General features: G+C 41.5%; 1 protein-coding gene and 1 long non-coding RNA gene across 2 annotated transcripts; both read right to left on the reverse strand.

Moving 5' to 3' along the window:
- Positions 1-978: 978 nt before the first annotated feature.
- On the reverse strand, positions 979-8,242 carry LOC311510016. Its single transcript, XR_014699887.1, has 7 exons — positions 8,178-8,242; positions 5,836-5,898; positions 5,178-5,205; positions 4,958-4,999; positions 3,743-3,808; positions 2,400-2,441; positions 979-1,371 (listed from the first exon to the last, which is right to left on the reverse strand). It is a non-coding gene; the product is annotated as an uncharacterized lncRNA (long non-coding RNA).
- A 5,455-nt stretch (positions 8,243-13,697) lies between these two features.
- snapin (SNAP associated protein) lies at positions 13,698-25,266 on the reverse strand. The gene is made up of 4 exons (XM_084575492.1): positions 25,102-25,266; positions 20,799-20,845; positions 20,581-20,699; positions 13,698-14,374 (listed from the first exon to the last, which is right to left on the reverse strand). Exons 1-4 carry the CDS (start codon positions 25,215-25,217, stop codon positions 14,267-14,269), a joined length of 390 nt encoding a protein of 129 aa, XP_084431618.1. The 5' UTR covers positions 25,218-25,266; the 3' UTR covers positions 13,698-14,266.
- Positions 25,267-25,269: the final 3 nt, after the last annotated feature.

A 25,269-nucleotide genomic window follows, 5' to 3' on the forward strand; every position in this document is an offset into this window, starting at 1 on the left:
CAATTATACTTGAACATAGGGTCAGTTTCAGCAAATATGACAGAAAGTTAGTTTTATAAAACTTGCCTACTGCACCTTTAAGGTTCCTCACCAAAAATAATTTCATTTACTGCAATACAGTGAACGTTATGGTCAAATTAAGAGGAAAAAGTGACTCCTAGTGGCCATTTTCATCACCAACAGGACACAAGGGTTAAGAAATAAGCTACATCAGTTGGGGTTAAATAACTTGTTGCCGGCTGAAAGATAGACACCCATGCAGTAATTATCCAACAGGAGGTTCGTACCTATTCAAACAGACCAACATCTTTTCCACGACCACAGGATCTGGCTCTGCATAGGGTGGTGAAAGCTGCACAGCTACACCACCACAGACGTTTACACCTCCAGATGCAGAAAAAGGGCACCTGCATCAGGAAAGACCCTGCACGCGCACTGTTCGTCCCCCTCCCTTCAGGAAGGAGGCTGCGGAGCATTAAGAGCAGGACCACCAGAGGAACCGCTTCTTCCCGGAGGCTGAGAGACTGTTGAACGCTGAAGGACCTCTGTAAACCCCCCCCCCCCCCCGTATAATGGTGTTGTCAACATAATGGACACGTGTTGGTACAATGCAGAAAACTCAATAGCATTACAAACTGCAGCCCCAAATGGTTTGATGCTCAAGCTTTTTCCACCACAAGTTCACTCAAAAACTTCCAATTCCTTGAAAGGTAGATGTTGCAACTCAACATCCATTTCTTTCAATCTAAAAACTCCACATCAGTCTTTTGAGGAAATGGTTAAAGTACACCGTGAGATACCTTTATCGACATGGTATTCCATGGGCAAATGGAAGATTAAGTAAAGTATCGGCAAATAAAGTGGTAAACTGTTGACTTTCAACTTTGCTAGCTAGCACAAAGCTCATCTGGAGTCATTTCCTCTGGGTTTTGTTCAACTCCCTATTTCAAATCAAAAAATAAAAAATGGATTCAACAGTGGCAGTAAAGTCCCTTTATTACTGAACACAAATAACTTCACACAACACAAATCATCTACATTCTCCATGCAGTTTTGTCGGTTTTAATACAATTCAGAGCAAGTGAGCAGCTAGGGTGTGCGGGTTGGGGGCGTGGTGGGAGGTGATTTTGGAGAGGGGGGAGTAAATGTGACCCCAGCATACTATAGCCATAGTATTAACCTTCCATGAAACCCTGAAGATATAACACCAGCGCATTTGGAGCAATATGCTCTTCAGTCTTGGACACAACCTGGTGGCATCAGATGGACCGAAACAAATATCCCAGAAGTGTTGGATTCAGGTAAGGCGAGTGTGGGGGCCAGCCAGTTGCAGGTCAATGCAGACTCAAACTTGTTTTCAGCCTGATGCTCCTGAAAATAAAGGAAGCTCGGTATCAGCCATTATACAATAGTAGTCATGTTCAAGGACATAGCCTATTGCCATTCTTAATCACATGCAGTCATTGTTAATAAATGTCACCATAAAACGGCCAGGTAATGTTCCCAGCCAGCCTTCAAGGAAGGTTGTGACACAAGTCCACTGGGCTGGTTATTGTATGGTCAACTCCACAGCAATTCAAGAACACAGTATCCTGAAAGCCTTGGTATATGACCAAACTTAATACATCACTTACAGTATATAAACAATGCTATTTACTAGACATAACCACCTGCCCAATATTATGTAGATCTTCCTTGTGCCTTAAACAATTCCGACTCCAACCTGTTCCAGTGCATCCCACAGAGACTTAATTGAGTTGGCCATGTTTTCCCACAGGATTTCTTGGGGACCAACGAGGAAGGCTGGCATTTAACACTGTAAATTCTACTTTCTCAATTATTTAGTGACAACAGCAGTCTACAGTTCATATTAACATAATTACTTAACATAATGCAGCTGAAACTGAACAGGTACTATATCCCTGTACACTTCAGAATTCATCAAAATGCTTCCGGCCTCCATCACAGCAAGAGGAGAAGGAACAAAGAACAAAAAAAAAAAAAAAAAAAAAAAAAAAAAAAAAAAAAAAGGAGAGCACCCTACAAGAGCCGTACAAAATGTAATGTTGTGCTCCGAGCTTGTGTAAGTAATCTTTCAAATAAATGAGGTACTTTTCCAATAAGCCATTTAAAAACACATCTATGCTTCGGGTAGACTATTGTATTCAATACATCAGCTAAAGAGACTAGGTAGCAATCAGATCTTGTTAGGTCGCTGAAAACGAATGAGTTTTGAAAATACATTTTCCTTCATTTATTTATCTAAAATGTATTTTCTACAAAGAGTGTCCTTGAAACAAATCTACCACCAACTTGTGCATAAACCACCTAAGGTTTGACTGCAGATACTATTGTTGTGACATTAAGGATACCATTCGTAGAAAGACGACTTCACTTACCACTTGGATAAATGAGCCATGTGTTCTTGCCATCACTATGACCTATACAAAGATTACAACTTTCAGTAAAATGTTAGTGCCTTTGGCCTAAATTCAAGAATGTCAAAAGTATTTCACAACCAAAACAGAAAATCACTGAATCATTAACTTGGTGTACATAGACTCCAAAATCAAAATATTAATTTAATCGGTACGGGAAACAAACTACAGCAGGGGTGCCCACACTTTTTTGGCTTTGCGAGCTACTTTTACAATGAGTCAAAGTGATCTACCTACATATAGACATATATGCACGTGTGTGCGTGTACACACAATACACATGGTAAATGGCCTTGCTTTTATATAGAGCTTTTCTACTTCTCTACTTTATGTGGCACATTGCGGCGATTGAACCGCTAACCCTCTGGTTCGTGGACATCTCGCTCTACCTACGAGCCACAGCCGCCCACATATATACATATACACTAGGGGAGGGACTTTAACACATTAACTCCGATTAATTATAAAAAAAATGTTGCATTCCAAACAACGTGGAACTTTTGTCAGTGCACGTTTTCCTGGTACACCGATACACACGTCAATGGAGGAATCAGAAGAAACCACGTTGCTAGGACTGATGGAAGGTAAATTTTATTTCAAAAAAAACCTGATGGAGGCCCAGATAAAAGCAGGGTTTTGTGCAAATTGAATACCACCGAAGCACTTCAACCCTACGATGCCATCTAAATGCAAAGCATGTTGCAGTGAGCACAGAAACTGCCGGAGCCGTTAGCGCTAGCAGTCCTGGTCCGAGTACAGACAAGACCTGTCAGCAGCCCAAACCTTTTTTCCTCATTTTTTAACCATTTAAAGTCAATACCGTTCTGAAAAAGTACTTAAAATGGCACTTCAACTTTAGGTCTGTTCAGTTTTGGCCAGGGATATTCTTTTTTCTCTACTGTTTTGAATTAAATACATTTTTCCAGACATTAAAAGAGCTCGAGTTTACAATATTCATGTCTGTGCCTATTATTTGATTCAGTCGTCCGCTAAAATCAATTTAAATAAAAAAAAAAAAAAAAATTTGGTTTTTGGGGCAAATATTGTTGTGCGATTAATCGAGATTAAAAAGCATATTGGGCACCCCCGTTCAACAGAATATGGCCTCTTGAGTAGTTGTCATGTGTTCTGCAGTAATATCCCACAAGGTACATGAGCGTGAACATGTGGGTAAAGCTAGACTACAGATTTACTGTCTGAGGCATTTCCAACGACACGGCCCTACAGACAAAGGCATGTCGGGATAGACCTCAGCTTTCACCAGTTACTACTGATCCAGTTGCTTCCAACTCTTGAATACTCACCTTGGTTGCTGTATTGCAAGCCTCACATTAAGAGGTCATCCATGGCTGCAGCAGAACCTTGCAATTCTGTTAAGCAATTAGAAGTTGGGAATTTTTAAAGTCAAAGATTTTAAGTGCATTGATTTAAATGTGTTGCCCTCTGTCCCTGGATTGAAGAGCACCCGTTTTGGAATAAGGATATCTTCAATCTGAAGTCTGAGAGGATGTCAATTTAGGTACTACTGAGGTAAGGAAATGCCATTTAAATGCACACCATTTACCAGATGATGGCCATTCAACGTGCACACCTGCTGTCAGGAGCAACTTTGGGTAGAGCATCTTGCCCTAGGACAGCTCAGCATGCAGAGGGGCCACGGATTAACTCTGCGATTATTGGACAACTGTCTCTGCCACCTGAACCACAGATCTTAAAGGTAATGGTAGTCTTGTGCTTTGTTCTTAGTGAAACTTCTCCAAGTTTGAAGGCAAAGAAACCTCGACCTGCCCAGTGTTCACCAACTGTGACCACATATGTGTAGTAGTACTATAGTGTACTGGGGGATGCAGTTTGTAGTATTGTAATTGTGTTGGACCAACACATGACGGCACCATTTTTGTCAGTGGGCTATGGTAAATAACACTTTTGGATTAATCCAGACAGCACCACAAAATACATCCTTAAAAAAAAATTAAATAAAAAAAAATCATGTAGGATGTAGTAAAACAACTTGCAGCACAAGAGTGCACATCCCCGAACCCCATTTTGGCAGTTTCTTGGGAGACTCAACTGTAGTTGAGAGATAACTTAAGGAATTAACTGATCCATGGAGTCACCACAGTAGGTGGACTTCCATTGTGAAAGAACGTATGCAAGCAAGACAACAGAATATAAAGTCTTATGTGAATCAACTGTCAAGATCATTTCCAGACAATGAAGTGTTCAACTTCTACACCAAAAATTAACATTGCTGGGTAGACCAGCTTATTGGTACAGATGCATAAATAACATAACAATGAGTGTGTTTCAACAAATATACCAGGACTCCAAACACAGGCAGTATGGAGACCAACGATGCCAGATGTTGACTTTGTCTTGCACTGAAATTTGAACACACCAGCTGATGAAAACACTGGCTGCAGATACCACACAGTGCAATCATTGGATATCCAACACTGGTTTTCCCTCATTACTATTGACAAGTTAATCATCGATGTAAAATTATATCATATACTTACATTAAATTGTTGGATCACAGCATATCAAGACAGTTATGAAACCTGCACGTGGAGGAAGGACAGAAGGAAGGTTAAAATATTTCCCCATAACCATGAACATATTCAGTTATTAATGCTGCATGTGTTCAGAGAGGCAGCTGTCACTCACATTTCAGAGCAGTTGAACATATTTAGCCAATCATCATCACTCAAACAAAAAGCATTCTGCAACTCTACTTACCGAGGTGTCCAGAGGAAATCGCCAGTACCTGGTGGACAGCAAGTCAGCAGCTTAAATTAAATTGCCTTTCAAAAAACTTTGGCACTTTAAATCTGTCCATTCCCATTAGTAACACTGCTGCAAAGAATCAACAGTGAGTTGCAAGAGAATGAGTTACTCTATGCACTGTATGAGCTCTATGGTCCACTTCATAGGACCAGAACTCCTACTGTGCCAACAGTGTATCGTTAGTTCCCATTTAATGAAACTCATCAAGTATCAATTGTTGAAATGTCACCATTTACAGTTCTCTGCACAGTCAACTATTTGGAATGAAACAGAGTGATCAAAGCGATGCAAGTCCCTGATACCATTAGTGTTTTTTTAAGTCAGACAAAGTCAATTAAACCTAATTAAAAGCTTTCATAGATGGCAATCAAAACTAAAGTGCAGTGCACTAATAACACCATCTGTGCTACCCAGTTTAATTCACTAAGCATGTGTGCATTTCTCTGGGTTTGAGCAACTCCACTAGCTCAAAGGTAAATTTAAAATGGATAACAATAAGTGTTGAATGGAAGTGATTTAGATTTGTGACATTCAACATCTCATTACAACTGTTCACTTTAAGGTTTTGTAGATAAATTAAAATGAGCTACTAACAAAAAGAAAATCTGACCTCATGTACCAGAGTGGCAGCACACAGTGTAGGATAATTGATGCCCAATCCCATTCAGCGAACCTGCAAAACAAAAGGCTGATTTACACCAGGAAGGGTTGCAATTTAGCTATTCCTCTACAGCAGTTTGTAATGCAATTGTGAGCTATACATTTGATGTATATCTGAAACTCCATTCATATGGATAATGTGCCAGGCTTCATTGTCACCATTCAGCAACCAGCACGCAGTGAGGTGAAAGCAAAACCTGATATTCTATAGCCACTGCTGCCCTGGGATTACCTTACCACAAAGGAAAATCCCACCGAATAGTTTGGACTGTGGCGCACACTCACTGAGCTAGCTGAACAAGGCTCAGGAGCCGATGTAATGCTTTTGAAATCGTGCGTACGTGATGTCAAATACATAACCACGGTCTCCGATGCACTTTTTAAGTTTTCTGCAGTTTATTCGCATGTGGACCTTTAAAACGGTTTGATAGTTGTTCATAGTACACGACAAGTGTGTAGTTCAAGCTGCCACCACGCGGCTCGAGATACACACAGCCGACCAGTAATTAAAACTAGAAAATTCCCGCAGGAAATTTTGAGAGTGACTCGAGGGCTGCTGCCGGGGTTATTAAAAAAAGAAAAGGAAAAAGATGTTAGCATTACCATTACTAATGTTGGCATTACCATTTGCCACGCTAACGCACTAAACTAGGCTAAGGCTAGAGATTAGCACAGTCACACACACACACACACACACACACACACACACACACAATAGAAAACATTCAGCTCAGATGTACACAGAGCAAGCAGAGTGACAGTCACCTCAAAAAATGTCTTGCTTTACCTCTCTGTTACTGCCTGTCTGTCTTTTACCCTTTCTGTCTCTTTCTTTGTTATTTACTTAAATAAACTGAAATTAACTGCCAAGGACTACAAAAATGGCTGCAGCTGTGGCCCTGGCCTGAGGTCTTTGCTGCTGCCATGGTGACTTTGCTGGTTGCCATGACTACTCACAGACACAGGAGAGGAGAAGGAAGAAATTTTGATTTTTTGCCCTCTGACAGTCCTCGCATTTGGGCTCACTGAGGCAAAACCAAAGCTCACATCAGAAAAAAAAAAAACAGACAGTGATTGGCAGGAGAAGTTCCCGAACACACTGATGTAATTTTGGTGTCTCTGGAGTAAATATTGTGGAAACTGTGGCGAGTATAAGAGGGTGGATTCAGCTTTCCTCGAAAATCAGCTTCAAATTTTGAATGGGCGTTAATGGGCAGTTGGAGCGGGACACTCCTCACTCTGGGGCACGCCATTCAAATTCAGAAAATGTCTCGTCTTAGGCGAGCACATTGTAGGAATCAGGGCAAGTTCCTCTACAAAAGTGGAAAAAATCTAATGTCTACGATGTAAGATGTGCCCAGGAGCAGCGTGGAAAGAGAAAAATTTCAGTGAATTTCAGACAGCCTCTCTCACTCTAGCCTGCGAGGTCCCCCACTCTAGGCCGAACATTCCACGCAATACACACCCATTATAAACTCAGAAATTTCACATGATTGATCACGATGATTGACGAGTGATTGATCGAAAAGTATAAAAGATATCAAAAATCTGAATGGTATTTTTATAGAGGACAAATTTACCTACATTTTAAAGTTTAAATGAAGTCTCTAGGTGAAATTTTGCAGGAGGAGTTAGCTTTTGAAAATGCCCCTCAAAAGTGTCAGTTTTTCTTTTTTTTTCGTTTTTTCACAGTTTCCCATTCATTTCAATGGGACGATTTTCGCAGTTTTTCGCGAATAAATTCGCGATAAATTCGTGGATTCCTTATAAAAGTAATAGCACACCGATTTCGATAAAGGCGCACGTTTTGATGTAATTTTTGTCGGTGTCGCCCCAAAATTGCGGGGCGAGTTTAAAATCGAAAAAAGGTACGGAAGATGAATAATAATATAGAAGAAACACGCAGAAGAACAATAGAGACACGACTCCCCATATAGCTTAGAGCTATATGGGGAGTCGTGACTCGTGCGTAGCCTCGAGTCACTAACTAGTGCCCTGTCGTCGCTAGGCCGCTAAAGAAAAATACCATGGGAATCTAAATTACAGTTGCCACAACTTACTGGATACACATGCACTCAAGAAAATTTATGTTCTATTAAACATTAAAATAGCGATCTTAGCATCTCACATCAATCGGAAACGTGTTTAGGCCAAGGAAATTAACTCGTGGTGCCCAAACTATGAAAATACAGTAGCCAAATAGACATTAATGGTGAACAACGGCTGATAAGTGTCTCATTCTCTGCCATGTCTGTCGAGGAGCAGGCTACTAACTCATTTAGTTTTGCTTACCCATTATATGAAATCTCCCGCATTTCCTCCACAGACTGCGGAAGAGGTAAAGAGAACGACTGGAGCGCCACGGAATCTTTTATAAGATGCGTTGCGTCAGTTGAAGACGCTTTACGACAGTTCTGCATTCATGGGACCTCGGAAATCCTAGGTCATTCATTCATTCATCTTCTGTAACCGCTTATTCGTGTGCATGGCTGTGGATGTGTGGCGCAATTGGGGGGGGGACATGTCCTCTGCACTTTTTCAAAAGGCCGTTTTGGTCCCCTGCACTTTTACCGTCCAAAAACAATGTTACGCTGTAGTAAACAGAGACGCGTCAAGCACTAGGACCAAGCGGAAAACGGCCGCTCAAGCTGAAGCCTGTTTCCCTCAGTGAACTTCCGGCTTCTGAACTGGTTGCAGTTCCACTCTGGTTCCATATGAGGGCGCTCTCAGGACAGTGAATGGCGGTCTATGGAGCAATACACCTCAAAATCCACTTTTCTCAGGATATCATTTTTTGTGCAGTAATTTGAATATTGTATTTGAAAGGAGATGCAAAGAAATTACACATTGCTGGGTGTTAGATTTTTTAGAGTCACTTATTTGCTTTAAAAAGTATTTTAAAATGTCAATGACGTCATACACATCGTACGACCAGATACTGCTTTACGGCAATCCTTCAGTCACTGCTTTGGTGCTTTTGCGCCCTGCACTTTCTTTTCTCTCGAGGCATGGACAGCACAGCTGACACGGGTAAATAATCGTGCTAGAAGAGTTTTTGTTTTGTTGTTTTAAAAGTTTTAAAAGTTCGCCTTAACATTCTGGTCCCGCTTCGGATGCCACGATGCCGTCAAGCGGGATCTGGTCGTAATCAGTCCTTCACTGTAGTGATGGCCAGTCGAGGCTTTGTTGAAGCCTCGACACGTGATTCAAAAAAAGGTTCATTACTCGAAGCTTCAATGACACAGTGCTCTATTAGGACATCTAGTGGACAATAAAATGTAGTGCAATGGAGACGTGTCATACTGGTTCATGCTTGTATGGGACTTGATTTGCCATGCACATTCCTATTCGACTACATTACATGGATATGTGGTTTAAAGTTTATTATAAGAAAATTATATATATAACAATAAAATAAATAATAGAGAACAAATGGGAATCGAACCCTTGTTTTGCTGACGAAAGACCGGTGCTTTCACAGTGTACCACGAACCTCATCAGTGAAGCGCCATTGTCAGTGGACCATTTTGATTACGTCACTACTACACTCTATGAACCTTCGCTAATTTGCACTAATGTTTATGTTTCAGCGCTTACATCAACTATTTTCTTTTGCTCTCGGTGTCATGGGTTTAGTAGTGTTACAAAATATTTGTACTGAATGCAACAGTGTCAAACCAAATCTTTCTTGACTCAGTCATTATTTGCTTCGAAGACTCAACTGATCTCTCCCGAAGAACCGAGACAACCAAACCAGTGACAGGGTTTCTGAATGAAGCAGTGAAATGGTTCATACGTCACAAAACACGTGATTTGTCCTAACCAAAACTATACACGCACTTCTGACTATATATCTGTATCTTATCTGTATCTCTCTCTCTCTCTGTCTTATCTATATATAACGCTATTTATGACTATCTATGTAACTATGTCTATCTATCAATCTAGTGTTATCATGTAATTCATCTATTTCTCTCGGAATCTACGATCTATCTCCACAATATACGCAACTAACTCCAACTACAGCAACGAACCAACCTACTCTGCAAAGAAACATTCAAATGAGCGCAATTAAATAGGGATAGGATATCCGAGATATCCCTGAACACGCTCGATCCCACCAGGTGATTCACATGACAAACCGAACCCCTCAGGTGATTCGTTTGCCGCTGAAGCGTTCGAAGCACTTGAACTGCTTCGAACGTCACTCAAGTGCTTCAAACGTCACTAGTCACGTGACCGAACCACGCCTCGGCACAGTGGTTCGATACAATTGCTTCATGAGCTACGGCGCATGTGTCGGAGCCTCGGGTGTCAGACGGCCATCACTACTTCACTGACCAATCAGCGTTCATTAGCACAATGCTAGCGTGTTATGGGCAACAACAACTCAACCTGTAAGAAAACGAAAGGACATAAGTTCTCGTTCATTCAACTTTTGACCTATAACCCATGTTGAACTTGCAAAACCTACAATCAAATCTGAGATTTCTCAACGACAATCGGGAGAAAGAGACACATTTAGCCGTTTAGCTCCATAGACTCCCATTCATGTTGCACTCATGGCGATCGCCCCCAGTGGAAATCTGGTGGAACTGCAACCAAAATTCGTTACAATGGGACTTAAAGGTGCAGTAGGCAAGTCTTATAAAACTAACTTTCTGTCATATTTGCTGATACTGACCCTATGTTCAAGTATAATTGCATGAAGCAGGTCATTTAAAAAAAAAAAATCGGCTCCTCTGGCCCCACCTAGAGCCTGTAGCGCGATTTGCAAGACATCCAACGCTCCACATTCAGATGCACCAATCAAGTCCAGGGGTGTATCTAACAGAGTGTCAATCACTGCTCATGGACACGCATTTCATAGCGCCCTCCCCTCCCTCCACCACCTCGACCTCGCCGTGGGCGTGTAGAAGGAGCCGGGATGTACTCTGGCGTCAATTTAGCGCCAAAATCCGCGCGCATAAAAACCATAATCAGCGCGCATAAAGACCACTCTCTACGCGCTCGCGGTCTCTGTATATGCGCTCGCCGTCACTCTCTGCGCGCTCGCCGTCTCTCTCTGTGCCTTCTGCTCGCTCGCCTTTGCTGAGTTTTGGCACTTTGGGGGCGGGCACTGAATAGACGGACCCCCAACCCCCCTCCTTTCTGATTGGCCATTTCAATTTAGTAGAACTATAATTAATGACAGAATATCAATATAATTAATTAATAGGATTTTAATATGATTTAAAAGAACGGATTTACATTACTGTGAACAACCCAGATAAAAGTAAATTAAGGCTTGACCCCCCTCCATGGTGATCTGAAGGGACTGAGGAGCAGCTTCAGTGGCAGACTGCTTCACCCTCGATGTGTGAAGGAAAGATACAGAAGGTCTTTCCTTCCTGCTGCTGTTAGGCTCCATGGCGAGCACTCCTAATATGTGCAATATGTCTATTATCTGTTCTATCTCTGTCATTTCTATATGCTGTTGCAAACTGCAATTTCCCCATTGTGGGAGTATTAAAGGTTTTCTTATTATTATTATTATTATTATTATTATATAAGGTATGCTGTTTTCTCTCTGTATGATTACACTACCCATGTCATGAACAACTGGTGGTATACGTTCAGTTATTATTTATTTCCATCACGTTGGGTCCTGTAATAAACCAACGGAATTTTCATATCTGGAGGTAGTTTCAAAGATGAACATTTGCCATTTGCTACAAATCTATTTCGTGACAAAACCATAGTTTAACCAGTCATAACTAAAAGTGTGCCAAGTATAGAATTCGCGGCAGTAACCAAGGAGCTGACTGTTCCACCCTGAAAGATAGATTAATATAATGACAGACATTTAGCATGTAAGGGCATGTTTATTTAAATTTGCAATTCATGGATGTTTTGTATAAGAGTTATATTGTAGTCTACAGTCTTTTGATGTCAGTTTCAATTGCAATTCAATTTCAGGGGCACTTCTAAAATATTTTGGAGCATCCTCTGCCACTGGTCAAGATGAGCCACCCACCTCCCATGCTAGACAAGACCTGCCATCTACCTCATCAGCTACATAGGCCTCTTCTGGTCAACCATGTCTCAGGAACTGCTCACTGGCCTTGCCATCATCAGTATCAGTCACTCAATAGGGGAGCAGATTTCATATGATGACATTATTGATGATTTTGCATCAAAGAAGGCCAGTAAGGTCAGGTTTTAGTTTGTGTTTTCTGTTCTTAGTAGTGTAATAATTAGATTTTCTTTAGTGTGTTATTTGTGTGATGAGGGATTTGTGCTATTTAGAATATTTATTCTATATTTTATTTGTTTATTATTCTTAATATTTTATATTATTGTTTGTTTTATACATCTGATTGTATATATTTTTGCCACATTTATGTATATAGAGTATATTTAAGTTTTGAAATTATACTGTTTTGTGCAGAATTGTGTTCATTGTCTTTTGGCAATGTTGGAGGTGGAGACACACCTTGTGCACCTTAAAAAGTGTGTTTCCTGTTGTAATTGCAATAGTTGAATAACTGGATTCTCTTAAGTGTGATTTTCAAATGTTCTGCTGAAGGATTTGTGCAATTGAGAAATAAGTTTCTGTTTCACTTATATTGTTATAATAAAACATGGCTGTTTGTGCAAAATGTTGTCATTTCTTTTCGCAGGGGGTCTCGCCCGGACAGTAATTCAATGTAGAACCCCCACTGCTTTGACCTTTTTCTGTCCATCTCTGCGTTTATTTGGCACTCGACAATCAACAGATTTCCATGCCCCAACGCTGTCACTCACGGTGACCACATAATCGTTTTGTATTACCTATTTTTATTTGGCCATTTCACACAATTCATAAAAACAAAACGTGCAGGAATTATAGGCCTGTATTTACAATATTATGAATGAAATGTGCGTTATATGGAAGAAAGTTAAGGTGTGACTGACTTTAGCCCTTTTATACAGTGGATCCCCCTGTACGTTCAATTTGGGAGAGACCCAGAGGTGAACTGTCCCCCGCGCCCCCCTCCACTTTCCCTTTCTCACACACAGCTTCTGTGCACGGCACCTTCTCAGCAAGCAGTGGCGTCTGCAGCTGCAGGGGGCGACAATTTGCCAATTCCCCACACAGATTTGACAGACGATAGAAAACCATGTAGCGGCGCAGATTTATTTATTTATTTATTTTTCCAAGTGCTTGTGCCGCCCCAAGTCCAGCTCTGTCCTGGGCTGCCCTTTGGACTCAGCGAGGGAGGTGGGTGACAGGAGAGTCCTGGCTAAAGTGTCATCAATGCTGGACAATGAGTCAGCATGGATGATACAGTCCTTTAACCATTTTACTCTAAAAGTAATGACTACAGATTCAAAATCCTCAAGTAGTGGGTTTTGTTTTTCCATATGAAAAATTATGGAGTTGTTTTAATCGCTTTAGGCAAAATGTACAAAGAGTGGCATGGGTAGATAACTCTGGATAATCTTTCTGTCTTGGACAAAAGTATTTGGCCCAAGAAGGATCACAGACTATGACACAGGACCAAGTGACGTTAATGCATATGATGAGTTCATGCGTCACTGAGTCAGTGGAGCCATAGAAAAAAAAAAGGTGAAGCTAGTTCATTTTTCATGTTGCGCTTCAGGTCACATAGCCACAAGTGTCACCAGCTTGTCGCTACATATCGCCGGCTTCCATTGAGAATGTTATTGCTTCTCTGGATCCCGTTGCTTATAAAGAACAAAAATATAATCTTAAACATATTCCACTGTTCTGGCCAACAGTGGAATATGTTTGCATCAGCCTGTTGATGAATTCACAAAAGAACCAAATGTGTTAATGTATTCTTTATAAACAATCATAGTCAGGCAATGGATATCATACAAAGACTGAAAATCCCAATTATTCATGCATGGGATTGAAGTCTGTAATTTTTCTTGGCAGGGATAACAGGAAGCGGGTGAATGTCTCTGAGCTTAATGTAACTCAGTTAAAAGAGAGCTATGCTCTGCTAAGCCAGAGAGCATAAAGCATGAAGATGGATGAAGGTAGACTTCTAAAATTTTGCTCATGGGTAGAGATATATGTAAAATTAATGTATGTTATCAGAAGACAAATTCTACCAAAATGTATATGTTATATAGAATGTATAATCTTGTAATACCATAATAACTGATTTTGTTATTCCAAGATGATAAGACAATATGCGACACAAAGCTGATGAATGCTAAGCAGATAGCAACCTGAACTTTTATTATGACAAAAGCACTGCAGAACATTAGCAAGTCATCAGACATCAAATGAAGACTGGTGCCCTAGTGTTGCAATTTCCTATCTTGACATATCCCTGCTGGTCAGGAATAGCTTGCAGTATTTGCGGTGAAGAACAGGAGAAGGAACCTCAGGTTTTACTGGGGGACCGGGAGGTGAACACTCCTGATGCCTCCAGCATTGTCTTTCTTCGCGCTGTCTCCTTGGCCACATTGTGGTTGAGACGCCTCAGACGTTCCTGCGGACAGATATTTAGGTTACGTTGCTGTTTGTATATCGCTTTCGGTTTGCATTTTATGACAATTTCAGCAGCTGTTAGTGCAATGGCAATAATAGTTAGTAGACAAAGCAGTAGTTTTGTATACTGATCAGACAAAACATTATGACCACTGCCAGTAGAAGTACATAAACGTGACTATCTTGTGACAATGCAATGTTCTGCTGAGAAACCTTTGGACCTGGCATTTGTGTGGACGTTACTTAGACATGTACCACACACACCTAGACCAGACCATGGCACAACCACCCTATAACAATGACACTCTTTGACACAGGCACATGCACAAAAAAACAGTTTAGAAATAAAGAAAAAAAAAAAAAGAAAAAAAAGAAAGGCAGAACAAGGTGTTGACCTGGCCTCCAAATCCCCTATATCCCAAAATGATCAAGTATCTGTGGGAAGCACTGGAATAAACCTGATCCACAGTAACATTTTGTTGCCAGACACCACAGGACACCCTCAGAAGGCCCATGTCCATTCTCTGATGAGTCATAACTATTTTAGAGGCACAAGGAAAAACCACACAACCTGGTGCAGACATTGTACTAGAGGTGCAACTTGTCAAAAGATAAGGAAGGCGACTGCTTGGAGTTCAGGCCAATAAGGGGGTCTCGACCAGTGACAATTTTTAAAATACAGCAGTGGCAATTTGCCAAGTTCTCAATGACAGTAGGAGACGCTGTTAAGGGGTCCCCACTTTACACAACTCTGCACACTCAATCCCATTACATGTTGTGTGCACGACTCATTAAATTAGGTAAGTATGAAAACCACACCCACTTCATAATGAAAAGAAGTTATTCCTCTGTGAGTGAAAAAAAAGAGGAAGAAGAGAAAGGAAAGCAAGACTGTGGTAAGAGAAGCAAAAGGTGGTGATTAAGAATAATACCAAATAGCTACCTGAATACTGCCAGTCTAGCTTTTGAAGGAGAGACATTTGAATAACATGGCCTTCCACTTGCAAGGGCAAAAGGCATCAAACCTGGTAACTTGGTAGAAGTCCTAGCATTTCACTTTGCCAAGGTGTCAATACACATGCCTACAGAAAAACCATACTATAATAAACCAGTTTATGTTTTGGCTCATATCTCGAGAACCGTGTGCCCTAGAAACAATTTCCGCCATTTTGAAATAAATACACCTCAAAGCAAAATCAACTCCTCCTAGGCCATTCATCCAATTCTCACCAAACTTGGCATTTATATTTTATGGACAAAGATAATGAAAAGTTCTCAAAAGAACTTCAGCAGGGTTATTAATTACAAAGTTAACGGCTAATTAATTTTTATGGTGTGACATGCAAATATTTTATATGTTTTGTGAAATTCGGGCTGTAGGGGGTGCTACAACGACTACATGTTTATATCTCACAAATCACCACAGTCAACTGCTTGAAATTTGATAATCTGTGGATGACTCCTTACAAGCCCACCGAGTTTCGTGCAATGCAGTGCAGTCTATAGGCCCAACTGGTGACGTGTCAATATTTGAGTCCTATTTCCTACTCAGCTGCCAGACAAGTCTTTTCCCACCTATGACTCCCTCTAGTGGCAGACTGAGGCAATGGCATCTGTGCAAGACTGCGTACAAGCCCACAAAATTTTGTTGCTTAAGACCCGTCTGACTCTCAATCAATTGTATGTCAAATATATCAATAAATGAAAACATAAAAAGGACCATCTTACACCTGTATTTTCCATACAGAATAAAACACTACACTTTTTAGGAACTCACAGGCTGGAACATGGGCCATCTTTACAAAACAAAATTGGCCTCAGGAAAAACAGTCCCATATAGTGGGCCTCCTCTTCTGAACATTAAGGACACATAAATCACCTGCAGTAGGCCTATCTCTCACCTACGTCTTAAGTAAGATGCAAGTTTTTCTTCACAAAGATAAGCATCTCTGCCTTGTTGCAGCACAGTCCATTACTCTTCTCATCCAATACATGCGAGGCAGAGTGGAACAGCCATTCACACTCCGTGCTCCGTGGAGCACAAAGGTATCTGTGTGCCATTTGTACCAGGTCAGGAAATCGCAGGTAATTATTTCTCCAGTACCCGAGTGCATTCTCAGCTCTGGGAATCTGAGTCTCTGCCAAGAAAACATCAAGTTGTTGCAATGCAGTCGTACTTGGCCTCTCTGGTCCATTTTCCTCCAGAATCTCTTCAAACATATCGTGCAGGGAGGGCTGAGCTCTGTCGAGTCATGGCCTCTTGTGCTGTGGGTGATGTGCGCTCTCTCCACCGCGCGTCTCGACCTTGGCACCGGTAGCAGGCAACAGGTATTGCTGGTGCGCGTTGTTTAACATTCTCATCAAAGTATCGATCCTAGTATCTGGGATTCATCAAGGTAGTGATGCAGAACATGGGATCAGACTCAGTTCGAAGCGTTTGTTTACAGCTTCTAATAATGCGGACTTAGTTGTTTTAACCCCGTTGTCTGTTAGCATCCTTGCGTAGAAGACGTCTCAGGGCTCTCACAGAGGGGATGACATCAGCAGCTGATGCCTCTGATGGGCTATTTATTTTGTTAGCTGTTCAAATGGGGAGAGGAGTGTTATAAAGTTTTTAATTAATTGCCACTGGTGTGCACTGAAGGTGCCGGGGAGATCGTGGTCTACGGCATATGTTGCAAGTACCTGCTTTTGCTCCAGCAGGCTTTCCAACATGTAAAAGGAGCTATTCCAGCGAGTGGAAACATCTTCCTGCAGCTTTTTTGTTTCATTCCCAACTGGATCTGTACTGCCAGAAGACGCGACTAGGCGAGGGGTGAGTGTTTAAAGTGGCTAAAGTAAACTATTTTTTGGCATATTGCTACAACATCTGTGATGCTGCGCTGGCTAAAAACACCGTCATGGACCGCCAATTGTAGAATGCGTACCATGCAGCGATAACCAGCCAGACCACTCTCTGTCATAGCTTCAGTCAGATTTCTAACATTGTCCCTGACGACAGCATGCACTTTGGTTTTTGTTGATTTTCCCATGTCTGAAACACGTTCTCAAATGCCTCGGAGATGGCAGATGCAGAGTGCATGCCCGTAGACTCCTGGCAGTGTAACATTGCTTGTGTCAAGTTAAAGTCCTTATCAATCCACTGAACTCCATATATCAGTGGTAAAACTGACAGCAGCTTATGAATATGTGTGGCCAATTACTGTAATTTATTACTGCCTCTTTAAAAAGCCACCCATCGATTCAAATTGCTGTAGCAAGAGCAATGACAGGAATTAGCAGGATAGATACTACTCCAGTTGACGCTTCTTCTTGGACTTGTACAGTTCAAGTTCAGTTACCTTTTTTTAAATGCTTTTTTGTATATACCATGACCTGGATGACTGAGAACCTCCACAGACTTCCAAAATCCTCCTCCTTACTTACAAGGTCCTTAAAGACCTAGCTCCATCCTATTCTAAGAAGAAATATTGACAAGCTGTTTTAATAATTAACTTAAAAAGTAATTAAAGCGGTGGTCGCTACAAAGTCAGTAAGTAAAGCCAGATATATGCTTCTACGTAGGATCTATGCCATAGATGTGTGTAGGTCTCTTGTGGGAGTATAAACCAGTTTTCAAATTGACTGTTTTGGATCAAGTATGTGATTTGCTTTCTGTGTTATTGTATTGGCGTATGTTGTGACTGGTATGTTGTGGTTATTCTGTTGTGTATGGTTAGGATATGAACACTAAAATTACCCTTGATGTTTTGTTGGTTTCTATGTGCATAGAGAGGTGTTTGTACACATATACTACACTTTTAGAATACAGTCCCTGACAAAAGTCTTGTCACTTATCCATTTTGTAGAAACAACAGTTTATAACCTGACTTTTAATTAATCCATTGGTTTTAGAAATGGCTCATATGAAAGCTAAAACCCTCCCAAATTATGTTTGATATACTAAAATAAATTTGCTTCACTGAAGAAAGATTGATCATTTAATGAACACAGAAAGGTCAGATTTTGGCAAGACAAAAGTTTTGTCGCCTACAGAAAGTAATGTGAAAATTGAACAAATCATTTACTTCAAATACAAAAATATGATGCATAACATCAGTGAATTAAGTACTGGTGCTGTGAGATCCATATTTAATATCTTGTATGACTTCCATGAGCTTGAAGGACTGCATCCATGTGGTTCGACAATGATTCATACAATTTATTGATGAAGTCATCAGGAATAGCAAAGAAAGCAGTCTTACATGCCTCCCAGAGTTCATCAAGATGCTTTGGTTTCGTCTTCCATGCTTCCTCTTTCATTCTTCCCCAGACATGCTCAATGATGTTCATGTCTGGTGACTGGGCTGGCCAGTCCTGGAGCACCTTGATCTTCTTCGCCTTGAGGAACTTTGATGTAGAGATGGAAGTATGCGATGGAGCACCATCCTGCTGCAAAATTTGACTCCTTTTATGGTTGGGAATGTAAGAGGTAGCCAATACTTCTTGATATTTTACGCTATTGATATTGCCTTCGACCCTGCAAATCTCTCGCACACCCCCATACTGGATGTAACCCCAGACCATGATTTTTCCGCCACCAAATTTAACTGTTTTCTGGGTGAATCTCGGATCCATGCGAGCTCCAGTAGGTCTCCTGCAATATTTGCGGCGGTGATGTAATGATGTAATTCAACCGAAGATTCATCTGAGAAATCCACCTTCTGCCACTTTTCCAGCGTCCATCCTTTTAGCAGGCTGTGGGCCTTGGCAAATGCCACACGTTTTTTTAATTGCCTTTTGTTTAGTGCTGGTTTCTGGGCACTGATTCTACCATGGAGGCCATTTCGAGACAGAATTCTACAAACTGTTCTGGTTGACACGGGGACTTGAGGTGACCAGGCCTGGTGGAGCTCTGCTGCAGTGGAAAAGGGGCTGGCCTTGGATTTTCGAGCCAACAAACGGTCCTCCCGAGCAGTTGTCTTGCGGGGTCTGCCGGACCTGGGCTTGTCAAAAACATCTCCAGTCTCTTCAAATCTTTTTCTTATTCTTTGCACTTGACGCTGAGACACATTGAAGGTGTCAGCCACCTCAGCAGTGGATCTGGTCTTCAGCCTCTTGATAATCAATGCTTTGGTCTCAGGGTGAATCTGAGGCATGTTGTCAGAGGTCAAGTTGCAATTGATGTGAAGGTCTGGTGTGCTGGGTTCTTTTTATACACACCCACTAATTGATCAATTATTGAACACAGGTGAGGCTGTAATCTAGGATTGGGTGCATCATATGACAAGGCGACAAGACTTTTGTCTTTGCAAAAACTGACTCAGTGGGCTTTACCAAGCTGTGAACGTAAGAATGCTTTTCAGCAGTTTTGTTTGGCACCAAAACATTATTTCAAAAGCTGTTGGGATTGTAATTAGCCATTGCTTGTAAAACAAATTGATAATACATATATTTGAGGGGCACTTAGGGTCAACTTGTACCCAAGCGACAAGACTTTTGTCTTGCCAAAATCTGACCTTTCTGTGTTCATTAAATGATCAATCTTTCTTCAGTGAAGCAAATTTATTTTAGTATATCAAACATAATTTGGGAGGGTTTTAGCTTTCATATGAGCCATTTCTAAAACCAATGGATTAATTAAAAGTCAGGTTATAAACTGTTGTTTCTACAAAATGGATAAGTGACAAGACTTTTGTCAGGGACTGTACTTTTAGACTACAGCATGTTTACAGAAAGGTCTGACCAGGGACTGGGGTTGCAAATTAGCCAACTGGCTAGAAACCTTTTATGTAACACATCTCCAGACATTGTTATGGCATTGACTGTGATAGCTATGTATGTAATAATGTGCGCTGCATTGTCCCTGACAAATAAACTAATAAAAAAAATAAAAAATAAAGATAGAACACATCGAGGAAAGGTTAACTGAGGCGGTTCGGAGATACAAACATTTGTATAACGAATATGGTTACGATATCATTGCACTTATATCCAGTACATGTATTCCACTCAGAATTTTGGTTGGGTCGAGGGTAGATGGTTCATGCACTCCCACAACCCTCCAGAGGAGAAGCGGTTACAGAAAATGTATTAATGAATGAATAAGTCCTCAGGGTAACATAGAAATGTTCAAGACTGACGTGCAAGTATGAACACCCATTGTTAAAGATATTGATGAGTGCTGTTTTGAAAACCCAGAGAAACAGGCTGTTACTAGCCACTCACCTGAGCATTCTGGAGTATGTTGTTTACCAGCACCACTCTACGTCTTGCATTCAGCAGCTTCTTTACATAAGGGTCCAGGTCTAGAGCCACCTTCTGATGTTCATTTATCCTGCATAACTCTGAAAGAAATGTACATTACACATGACCACGACTTCATAAATGTATCTTTAATGCTGTTGTTATAAGATATTGACAAGCTAATGAAAACAGAAAATTACCTGTGGCCAGATTGTCAATGTGTTCCCTTAATTCTACCTGGCTTTCTCTGCAAAGAATAAAACAATGATATAACATAGTATATACAGTGGAAATTTATCGCTGTAGCAGTTACTGACTTGCACCCCAGTCCATAGTACAGTAGCAGTTACTGGCTATGGGCTGGGATGCGAGTAAATGCTACAGGGACACACAAAACACAGTTGATTTTGCTGTTTTTTTCTTATTATTTTTGGATATCGGCCAGTTGTTTTGACGACAATGTCCATCGGATCACGCTGTTCAGTCAGCATGCATCCACACACAGTATGCGAAATTAGAGGTCACACTATGAATATTAGCATCTACTATTACTATTATTATTTAACCACGGCCACTTCCAATTTCTGAGCAATCACAGAATAGCTGCCGGACATCACACGAGAAAAAAAGTTCTGTCCGATTGATGTGCTGAGAAGAAACTGTGAGAACTCCCAAACGAGGGCTGCGAGTACAAATTTCTCGCTTCTCGCCTTGAGAGAAGTGAGTGATGGTGGAAATTGGGGGTGACAGCTAGCCAGGCCACAGCAACAGCTGTACCAGTGGCGGGGTGGTCAAAATCTCTTGAAAAAGTTGTTGAATTGGTTGGCAATCTCTTCATTCCCCTCCACAGTTTATAATGTTCCTCTGCTTGGACTTGCAGCCTGTGATGGTCTTCATGCCGTCCCACACTCCCATGTGCAACCATCTTGCAAAACTGCAGCACTTCACTCTCGCCTCCGGACCTTGAGTTCCCACTGCATGCACTTTAGTTCCTCCTGGTCACAATCCTTAAAAGCCCTCTTGTTCTGGTTAAGGAGGGCCTTGAGGTCGCTCATGACTCAGGGCTTGTTGTCAGGGAAGCAGCGCACAGATCTGATGGGAACAACACAGTCCATACTGAAGTCAATGGTGTGTCCTATGATCCTCTGTGTAAGCCTCCTGCAGAACTCCCCAGTCACTGGATTAGAAGCAGCGTCTTAGGGCTTCCTCTTGCTCGAGTGACTTCCAGAAAGAGCATGTGGTGGTGGGCTGCCCATGACTTACAATGCCACTTAAAATTGGCGCTCCTCAGAATTTTCTAAATTTCTGCATAAAAATGTTTCACAGATGTTTGTAGAAGCAGTCTGCATGCCAAGGTCCTTGATTTTATACAGTTGTGGCAATGGAAATGATATACTGTCTATTCATCTATTTATTGTGCAAAGTGCTGTCTGTGATGTGTGTGTGTTGCTTGTATGTCTTTATGCCACTGTCAAAGACAATTTTCCATTTTATGTAAGTTTTATGGACATTAAAGGTGCAGTAGGCAGGATTGCGAAGATCCAGGACTTAGCCAAAAAATTTGAACATCGACAACTTCCCAGTCCCTCCCCACTTTCCGCTAAAGCCCAAAAAGGTCTCGCAAGCCCCTCCCCCCACAAGGGAGAGCTGTGCACGATGGAGCGCGTGCATATTGGCCCTGGAATACTGTGCACGAGCAGAGAACTGAGAGAGAGCGAGTAAACAAACTAGCATGGAACACACCGACGTAACAACAACAAAATAGTTTTTATAATACCCTTCGTTATTGCTAAATAATTTTCGGTCAAAATATTTAGCAATAGTCAACTTTAGGACAAAACCAAGGTTAGGATGTTTCTGAAAGTAGCCTACATCGGTGATGTTTGCTATCAATAACAGTTAGAAGCATTCATTGTGGCGTTTTATTCCACAGTTTAGATTTATCAATTTGTTATGTGGTAGATATATGACCGCTACCTGTTGATGTGGTTAGACGTTTGAGAGTGAAGCTGAGGCACAGGCCTCAGACGAGGATTACGTCCTGGCTCCTTCTACACGCCCGCGGTGCGAGGTGGTGGAGGGAGGGGAGGGCGCTATGAAATGCGTGTCCATGAGCAGTGATTGACACTCTGTTAGATACACCCCTGGACGTGATTGGTGCATCTGGATGTGGAGCGGTGGATGTCTTGCAAATCGCGCTACAGGCTCTAGGTGGGGCCAGAGGAGCCAAATTTTTTTTTAAATGACCTGCTTTATGCAATTATACTTGAACATAGGGTCAGTTTCAGCAAATATGACAGAAAGTTAGTTTTATAAAAGTTGCCTACTGCACCTTTAAAGAAGTCTAAGTCTAAGTCATACATATATATACATATGTATATAGACAGTATATCATTTCCACATATACACATATACCGAAAGGATATATATACACACACACACACACACACACATATATATACACACACACACACACACACACACACACAAACATATACATACACTACTCACAATAAGTTAAGGATATTGTGAGAGACTCAGTGGATGTCATACATACGGTGTTTGTTTCACTTCAGAGATTTTTGGGATAGGGAGGCAATTGTATTGGGGTGATAGACACACCTCATTTTGTGTTTTCCACGTAATGGTCTCACTGTGTACAGTGTGCCTTACATATTGGGGCCAATATGTAAGGCCAATATGTATATGCGGGATCAATAAAGGTTTCATTCATTCATTCATTCATTCATTCAATACCAAAAAATACTAAAAGTCAACCCTTTTCAATGTGGCATCAATTTCAACATTCTGTGGGTATAAAAAGCTGGTATTGTCAGTAAGTCATTCCAAGTTCATCATTCAAACAGCCATGAACACACAACGTCACTTAACGGACGAGCAGCGCCACCTGGCCATAGCGCGCCTTCGGGTTGGTGGCAGGCAGTCAGATGTTGCTCGTGAACTTGGTGTGTCTCAAAGTGTCATCAGCAGACTTGCATCAAGACACAGAACTACTGGCAGAGTTTGTGACAGACCCAGGAGTGGAGCCCCACGAGTGACAGACCACAACGATGACCAGTACCTAAGGACCTATGCACTCAGACATCGTTATGCAACTGCCACACAGCTGCAGGCCCGTTTACGAGATGTGAGGGGTACTAGGGTTTCCAGACAAACCATTCGCAACTGACTCCACCACTTTGGCTTGAATGCCAGACGACCGTTGCAGGTGATTCCACTGACACCAAGACACCGCCGTGAACGTCTGCAGTGGGCACAAGATCATGTGACCTGGACAATGCAGCAGTGGTCTACCGTCCTGTTCACTGATGAGTGTCGGGTCACCTTGCACAGAAATGATGGTCGTCAGTGTTGCTGGAGAAGGCGAGGTGAGCGATACGCTGAGGTCAACATGGTCCCCAGGGTTCGCTTTGATGGAGGAGGTGCAACAGTCTGGGCAGGCATCACCAGTCAGTGCAAAACAGATTTGGTTATTGTAGATGGCTCAGTCACTGCACATTCTTACCTCAGAGACATCATAGAACCCATCATCATCCCCCAATTCTGCCAGCACACCCCCAACTTTCTGTTCATGGATGATAATGCTCCACCACATCGTGCCAGAATTGTCACAGCTCGACTTCAGGAAGTCAGAGTGCCTCATATGGTATGGCCAGCAACGTCCCCTGACCTGAACCCCATAGAGCACGTCTGGGACCAGCTGAAGCAGAGACTGGATGATCGTACCCCACCCCCACGTGACCTGGCAGAACTGCGTGTAGCACTTGTGGAAGAGTGGAACGCATTGCCTCAGAACAACATCATGAGGCTAGTGAGGAGCATGAGACGTCGCTGTCAAGCTGTCATTGCGGCAAATGGTGGAAACACCCGCTACTGACATTGTCAATTTTTATTATTTGGGGCTATCCTTGTTATTGTCTAAATTTTTGGGGTAATAAATATTAAACTAATGAAAATGGTGTTTCTTCTATTCATTATTAGTAATATCAAAGGGAACTTTTACTTATTTCATTAAAATTCATACCAAATATGAACAGCACTCATGTAAATAACAATCCCTAACTTATTGTGAGTAGTGTATATGTACACACACATACAAACACATACAAACATATAGCTGAAACCAGATGTTTACATACACTGTGTTAAAAGACACATAAACCTTTTTTCCTCACTGTCTGAAGTTAAATCAGACTAAACCTCTCCTGTTTTAGGTCAGTTAGGATTACCAAATAAACAAGTTTTTAAACATGTTTTTAAAACCCTAGTACGGTCATGAGGGCAAAAGAACTGAAACGCTACAGCGCGTTTAGTTGTACGACACACCCATTAACTGAATGTGTACACAACGTTTTGATTTGATAACAGCCTGTCTCACTAAGACTGTCAGTGATAGATATTCAAGTGATTCTCGGAGATAACGTCGCTGACACGGATGACAGTTTAAATACACTAATTTAATAAATAACTTATAGATGTTACCTGACAGAGTGAACGTGCAAATCGAGCTGCTGGACAGTTGGTCTCAAGAGATCGAGCAGTCCTTCAGCAATTGCTTCTTTATCCGAAGAAGCTTCACACATAGCCGCAGCAGCCATTTTAACTGAACCTTCAACTCAACCACACAGGAAGTCACGTAGGTATGACGTT

Source organism: Chelon labrosus (genome assembly GCF_963514085.1).
Source record: "Chelon labrosus genome assembly, contig: SCAFFOLD_52, whole genome shotgun sequence".
NCBI classification, from domain to species: Eukaryota; Metazoa; Chordata; class Actinopteri; order Mugiliformes; family Mugilidae; genus Chelon; species Chelon labrosus.